A 7,838-nucleotide genomic window follows, 5' to 3' on the forward strand; every position below is an offset into this window, starting at 1 on the left:
CCCCCCAGACTAAGTCAGGTCCTGTATCTCTCTCCCCCCCAGACTAAGTCAGGTTCCTGTATCTCTCCCCCCAGACTAAGTCAGGTCCTGTATCTCTCCCCCCCAGACTAAGTCAGGTCCTGTATCTCTCCCCCCAGACTAAGTCAGGTTCTGTATCTCTCCCCCCAGACTAAGTCAGGTCCTGTACTGGTGGTAAAAGGAGAGGACAACGCCAGGACCAACCCCTGCTGTTATAACTGTTCTCTCAGGGGACATTTTGGATTTGTGAGTATCTGTCCGCTCTGTCCCCTATCCCCTAGACAGTGCACTACCCATAGGGCCTCTGGTCAAAAGTAGTGCACTATGTAGGGAATAGGGGGCCATTTTGGGAAGTACTCCCTGATTCATCTCTCTACAATACTGTCTGAACTGGCCTGGATATTAACTGTGTGTGTGTGTGTCACTGTGTGTGTGTGTGTCACTGTGTGTGTGTGTGTGTCTCTCTGTGTGTGTGTGTGTGTGTGTGTGTGTGTGTGTAGGACTGCTCAGTGAGGAGGATGTTTGCGGGTTTCCCCCCCAACTCTCCCTTCATCAACCAATATGACTCTCGCCTCTCGATCCGCAACCGAGATTACCGAGCTCAGCTCAGAGTTCAAGGTACACACACACACACACACACACACACACCAACACACCAACACACACACACACACACACACACACACACACACACACACACACACACACACACACACACACACACACATCAACACACACACACACACACATCAACACACACACACACACACATCAACACACACACACACACACACACACACACACACACACATCAACACACACACAGACACCTCATTACACACTAAACTCAGCACAGACACCTCATTACACACTAAACTCAGTACAGACACCTCATTACACACTAAACTCAGTACAGACACCTCATTACACACTAAACTCAGTACAGACACCTCATTACACACTAAACTCAGCACAGACACCTCATTACACACTAAACTCAGTACAGACACCTCATTACACACTAAACTCAGCACAGACACCTCATTACACACTAAACTCAGCACAGACACCTCATTACACACTAAACTCAGCACAGACACCTCATTACACACTAAACTCAGCACAGACACCTCATTACACACTAAACTCAGCACAGACACCTCATTACACACTAAACTCAGCACAGACACCTCATTACACACTAAACTCAGTACAGACACCTCATTACACACTAAACTCAGTACAGACACCTCATTACACACTAAACTCAGCACAGACACCTCATTACACACTAAACTCAGCACAGACACCTCATTACACACTAAACTCAGCACAGACACCTCATTACACACTAAACTCAGTACAGACACCTCATTACACACTAAACTCAGCACACACACCTCATTACACACTAAACTCAGTACAGACACCTCATTACACACTAAACTCAGTACAGACACCTCATTACACACTAAACTCAGCACACACACCTCATTACACACTAAACTCAGTACAGACACCTCATTACACACTAAACTCAGTACAGACACCTCATTACACACTAAACTCAGTACAGACACCTCATTACACACTAAACTCAGCACAGACACCTCATTACACACTAAACTCAGCACAGACACCTCATTACACACTAAACTCAGCACAGACACCTCATTACACACTAAACTCAGTACAGACACCTCATTACACACTAAACTCAGTACAGACACCTCATTACACACTAAACTCAGCACAGACACCTCATTACACACTAAACTCAGCACAGACACCTCATTACACACTAAACTCAGCACAGACACCTCATTACACACTAAACTCAGTACAGACACCTCATTACACACTAAACTCAGCACAGACAGATAGAGGGGTAATTGTTGACTAATGTGGTGATGGGAAGATTTACAAGATACAGTGAATTAATCACCACCCCTCCTCTTTCCCCCTCTCTCTCTCTCTCCCTCTCACCACCCCTCCCTCTCTCTCTCTCCCTCTCACCACCCCTCCCGCTTTCCCCCTCCCTCCTTCCCCCTCCCTCCATCTCTCTCTCTCTCTCCATCCCCTCTCTCTCTCCATCCCCTCTCTCCCTCCATCTCTCTCCATCCCTCTCTCTCTCCATCCCTCTCCATCCCTCTCTCTCTCCATCCCTCTCTCCATCCCTCTCTCTCTCTCTCCATCCCTCCATCTCTCTCTCTCTCTCTCCATCCCCCTCTCTCTCTCCATCCCTCTCTCTCTCCATCCCTCTCTCTCTCCATCCCTCCATCCCTCTCTCCCTCCATCTCTCTCCATCCCTCTCTCTCTCCATCTCTCTCCATCCCTCTCTCTCTCCATCCCTCTCTCTCCATCCCTCTCCATCCCTCTCTCTCTCCATCCCTCTCTCCATCCCTCTCTCTCTCTCTCTCCATCCCTCCATCTCTCTCTCTCTCTCCATCCCCCTCTCTCTCCATCCCTCCATCTCTCCATCCCTCTCTCTCTCCCTCCATCTCTCTCCATCCCTCTGTCTCTCTCTCTCCCTCCATCTCTCTCTCTCTCCATCCCTCCATCCCTCTCCATCCCTCTCTCTCTCCATCCCTCTCTCTCTCCATCCCTCTCTCCATCCATCTCTCTCTCTCCATCCCTCCATCTCTCTATCTCTCCCTCCATCCCTCTCTCCATCCCTCTCTCTCTCTCTCTCCATCCCTCCATCTCTCTCTCTCTCTCTCCATCCCCCTCTCTCTCTCCATCCCTCCATCTCTCCATCCCTCTCTCTCTCCCTCCATCTCTCTCCATCCCTCTGTCTCTCTCTCTCTCCCTCCATCTCTCTCTCTCTCCATCCCTCCATCCCTCTCTCTCCCTCCCTCTCTCTCCATCCCTCCATCTCTCATCCCTCTCTCTCTCTCCCTCCATCTCTCTCCATCCCTCCATCTCTCTCTCCATCCCTCCATCTCTCTCTCCACCTCTCTCTCTCTCTCTCTCTCTCTCTCTCTCCATCCCTCCATCTCTCTCTCCATCCCTCCATCTCTCTCTCCACCTCTCTCTCTCTCTCTCTCCATCTCTCTCTCCATCCCTCCATCTCTCTCTCTCTGTAGAGTTGAAGGATGCAGGCCTGTTTCCGCGTCGGGTCTCACCAGACCGTGACGCCAGAGACGACGATCCGCCGGGCAAACGCCAGAGAACCGACTCTAACCCGAGCTACAGGCCGTACCAGAACTACCCCCCTAAAACCTACCAAGCTACTCCTGACCGCACCCACATCAGGTTCAGCGGTGGCCAGGAGAAACCCTGGACTCCTAAACACAAACTAAAGGAGAGCAGAGAGGGGAAGGGCTTCACTCCAGGTACCATCTTCTAGTTGTATTCATGTGGACCGTAATGGGATTTTAGTCTGCTCTAGGGATCTGTTAGTCTGCTCTGGGGATCTGTTAGTCTGCTCTGGGGATCTGTTAGTCTGCTCTGGGGATCTGTTAGTCTGCTCTGGGGATCTGTTAGTCTGCTCTGGGGATCTGTTAGTCTGCTCTAGGGATCTGTTAGTCTGCTCTGGGGATCTGTTAGTCTGCTCTGGGATCTGTTAGTCTGCTCTGGGATCTGTTAGTCTGCTCTGGGATCTGTTAGTCTGCTCTGGGATCTGTTAGTCTGCTCTAGGATCTGTTAGTCTGCTCTGGGATCTGTTAGTCTGCTCTAGGATCTGTTAGTCTGCTCTGGGATCTGTTAGTCTGCTCTAGGATCTGTTAGTCTGCTCTAGGATCTGTTAGTCTGCTCTGGGATCTGTTAGTCTGCTCTGGGATCTGTTAGTCTGCTCTGGGATCTGTTAGTCTGCTCTAGGATCTGTTAGTCTGCTCTGGGATCTGTTAGTCTGCTCTGGGATCTGTTAGTCTGCTCTGGGATCTGTTAGTCTGCTCTGGGATCTGTTAGTCTGCTCTGGGATCTGTTAGTCTGCTCTGGGATCTGTTAGTCTGCTCTGGGATCTGTTAGTCTGCTCTAGGGTCTGTTAGTCTGCTCTGGGATCTGTTAGTCTGCTCTAGGATCTGTTAGTCTGCTCTGGGATCTGTTAGTCTGCTCTGGGATCTGTTAGTCTGCTCTGGGATCTGTTAGTCTGCTCTAGGATCTGTTAGTCTGCTCTCGGATCTGTTAGTCTGCTCTGGGATCTGTTAGTCTGCTCTGGGATCTGTTAGTCTGCTCTGGGATCTGTTAGTCTGCTCTGGGATCTGTTAGTCTGCTCTGGGATCTGTTAGTCTGCTCTGGGATCTGTTAGTCTGCTCTGGGATCTGTTAGTCTACTCTAGGATCTGTTAGTCTGCTCTAGGATCTGTTAGTCTGCTCTGGGATCTGTTAGTCTGCTCTGGGATCTGTTAGTCTGCTCTGGGATCTGTTAGTCTGCTCTGGGATCTGTTAGTCTGCTCTGGGATCTGTTAGTCTGCTCTGGGATCTGTTAGTCTGCTCTGGGATCTGTTAGTCTGCTCTAGGATCTGTTTGATTTGCTATCGGCTGCTTTAATCAGACCTCTCCTCGCCTCCTACCCCTTTCTCCTCTACCCTCCACCATTTCTTTCCTCCCTTCCTCTCCCCATCTCTCCTTCTCTCCTTTTCTTTCCTTCCCTCCTCCCCACCTCTCCTTCCCTCCTCCCCTCCTCCCCACCTCCCCTCTTTTCCCCTCCTCGCCACCTCTCCCTAACCCACAGCTTCAGCCACGCCCAAATCCAACATGGCTGACAGGAACCAGCCGGGGAGTCAGGAAAGGCAGAAGAAGAAACAACGGAAACTGGCCAAAAACAAAATGGCCGCCGCCGCAGACGAGTCTCTTGACTTCCCCCGAGGACAAGGCCCCTCCACCAAGAGGAAGAAGAAGGGGCCCAAGGGCCCTCCCCCCTCGGCCGGAGCCCCTCCTACCTTCCATCCCAAGGGCCCCGCCTCCCACACCCCCGACCGTCTGTTTGGGGCGGCGAAGAAGGGAGCGAGTAAGAAGAAGAAGAGAGAGAACGGGAGAGACAGGAAGGCCGCTAAGGAGGAGAAGTTGTTCCCCACGGACGAAAACCTGTTCCTCATCAAACAGAGGAAACCTAGGAGATAACATGGGGGGGTGTTCCTCATCAGAGGATACCTAGGAGATAACATGGGGGGGTGTTCCTCATCAGAGGATACCTAGGAGATAACATGGGGGGGGGGTCCTCATCAGAGGATACCTAGGAGATAACATGGGGGGGGGGTCCTCATCAGAGGATACCTAGGAGATAACATGGGGGGGGGGGGTTGTTCCTCATCAGAGGATACCTAGGAGATAACATGGGGGGGGGGGTTGTTCCTCATCAGAGGATACCTAGGAGATAACATGGGGGGGGGGGGTATTGTTCCTCATCAGAGGATACCTAGGAGATAACATGGGGGGGGGGGTTGTTCCTCATCAGAGGATACCTAGGAGATAACATGGGGGGGAGGTTGTTCCTCAGAGGAAACCTAGGAGATAACATGGGGGGGGGGGGGGGGGTGTTCCTCATCAGAGGATACCTAGGAGATAACATGGGGGGGGGGGTTGTTCCTCATCAGAGGATACCTAGGAGATAACATGGGGGGGGGGGGGGTTGTTCCTCATCAGAGGATACCTAGGAGATAACATGGGGGGGGGGGGTTGTTCCTCATCAGAGGATACCTAGGAGATAACATGGGGGGGGTTGTTCCTCATCAGAGGATACCTAGGAGATAACATGGGGGGGGGGGGGGTATTGTTCCTCATCAGAGGATACCTAGGAGATAACATGGGGGGGGGGGGTTGTTCCTCAGAGGAAACCTAGGAGATAACATGGGGGGGGGGGGGGGGGGGGTGTTCCTCATCAGAGGATACCTAGGAGATAACATGGGGGGGGGGGTTGTTCCTCATCAGAGTAATCCTAGGAGATGGGGGGGTAGAGTTCATATGTCATACATTTTGGCAAAGCTTTCATGTTCAGTACAAATGTTTGTGTAAGCGAGGGAGAGTGTGTGTGTGTGTGTGTGTGTGTGTGTGTGAGAGAGAGAGAGAGTGTGTGTGTGAGAGAGAATTAGTGTGTGTGTGTGAGAGGGAGAATTAGTGTGTGTGTTGGGGGGGTAACTCTTTGAAGGACTCATTCTGTTTTATTAAAGGAGAGGTTTCACCGTTTTAGAGACGACATCCTGTCAATCTATTAAAGGAGAGGTTTCAGAGACCTGTTATCACCGTTCTACATCCTGTCAATCTATTAAAGGAGAGGTTTCAGAGACCTGTTATCACCGTTCTACATCCTGTTAATCTATTAAAGGAGAGGTTTCTGTCAATCTATTAAAGGAGAGGTTTCTGAGACCTGTTATCACCGTTCTACATCTTGTCAATCTATTAAAGGAGAGGTTTCTGTCAATCTATTAAAGGAGAGGTTTCAGAGACCTGTTATCACCGTTCTACATCCTGTTAATCTATTAAAGGAGAGGTTTCTGTCAATCTATTAAAGGAGAGGTTTCAGAGACCTGTTTTCACCGTTCTACATCCTGTTAATCTATTAAAGGAGAGGTTTCAGAGACCTGTTAACACCGTTCTACATCTTGTCAATCTATTAAAGGAGAGGTTTCAGAGACCTGTTATCACCGTTCTACATCCTGTCAATAAGTTCCCCTTCTACAGTATTTACAGCTGAAGCCAGTTCCCCTTCTACAGTATTTACAGTTGAAGTCAGTTCCCCTTCTACAGTATTTACAGTTGAAGCCAGTTCCTCTTCTACAGTAGTTACAGTTGAAGTCAGTTCCCCTTCTACAGTATTTACAGTTGAAGTCAGTTCCCCTCCTACAGTATTTACAGTTGAAGCCAGTTCCCCTTCTACAGTATTTACAGTTGAAGCCAGTTCCCCTTCTACAGTATTTACAGTTGAAGCCAGTTCCCCTTCTACAGTAGTTACAGTTGAAGTCAGTTCCCCTCCTACAGTATTTACAGTTGAAGCCAGTTCCCCTCCTACAGTATTTACAGTTGAAGCCAGTTCCCCTCCTACAGTATTTACAGTTGAAGCCAGTTCCCCTTCTACAGTATTTACAGTTGAAGCCAGTTCCCCTTCTACAGTATTTACAGTTGAAGCCAGTTCCCCTTCTACAGTAGTTACAGTTGAAGTCAGTTCCCCTTCTACAGTATTTACAGTTGAAGCCAGTTCCCCTCCTACAGTATTTACAGTTGAAGCCAGTTCCCCTTCTACAGTATTTACAGTTGAAGTCAGTTCCCCTTCTACAGTATTTACAGTTGAAGTCAGTTCCCCTTCTACAGTATTTACAGTTGAAGTCAGTTCCCCTTCTACAGTATTTACAGTTGAAGTCAGTTCCCCTTCTACAGTATTTACAGTTGAAGTCAGTTCCCCTCCTACAGTATTTACAGTTGAAGCCAGTTCCCCTTCTACAGTATTTACAGTTGAAGTCAGTTCCCCTTCTACAGTATTTACAGTTGAAGTCAGTTCCCCTTCTACAGTATTTACAGTTGAAGTCAGTTCCCCTTCTACAGTATTTACAGTTGAAGTCAGTTCCCCTTCTACCGTATTTACAGTTGAAGTCAGTTCCCCTTCTACAGTAGTTACAGTTGAAGTCAGTTCCCCTTCTACAGTATTTACAGTTGAAGTCAGTTCCCCTTCTACAGTATTTACAGTTGAAGTCAGTTCCCCTTCTACAGTATTTACAGTTGAAGTCAGTTCCCCTTCTACAGTATTTACAGTTGAAGTCAGTTCCCCTTCTACAGTATTTACAGTTGAAGTCAGTTCCCCTTCTACAGTATTTACAGTTGAAGTCAGTTCTCCTTCTACAGTATTTACAGTTGAAGTCAGTTCCCCTTCTACAGTATTTACAGTTG

The 7,838-nt window shown here is 48.9% G+C and overlaps 1 protein-coding gene across 7 annotated transcripts in view; it reads left to right on the plus strand.

Annotated features, from left to right (window-relative positions):
* Window positions 1-5,188, plus strand: part of LOC118936868 (zinc finger CCHC domain-containing protein 7-like) — a 96,488-nt gene extending 91,300 nt beyond the window's left edge. For 6 of the 7 annotated variants that reach the window (XM_036934381.1, XM_036934384.1, XM_036934385.1 and 3 more), the window contains 4 exons: window positions 169-264; window positions 519-636; window positions 3,105-3,353; window positions 4,693-5,188. In XM_036934381.1, coding sequence (XP_036790276.1) covers window positions 169-264; window positions 519-636; window positions 3,105-3,353; window positions 4,693-5,081 — 852 coding nt within the window. In that variant the 3' untranslated portion in view covers window positions 5,082-5,188. The remainder of the gene's footprint in view (window positions 1-168; window positions 265-518; window positions 637-3,104; window positions 3,354-4,692) is intronic. The other variant, XM_036934387.1, reaches the window with a different exon arrangement.
* Window positions 5,189-7,838: the final 2,650 nt, after the last annotated feature.

This window comes from Oncorhynchus mykiss, chromosome 10, assembly GCF_013265735.2.
Source record: "Oncorhynchus mykiss isolate Arlee chromosome 10, USDA_OmykA_1.1, whole genome shotgun sequence".
Taxonomy (NCBI): Eukaryota; Metazoa; Chordata; class Actinopteri; order Salmoniformes; family Salmonidae; genus Oncorhynchus; species Oncorhynchus mykiss.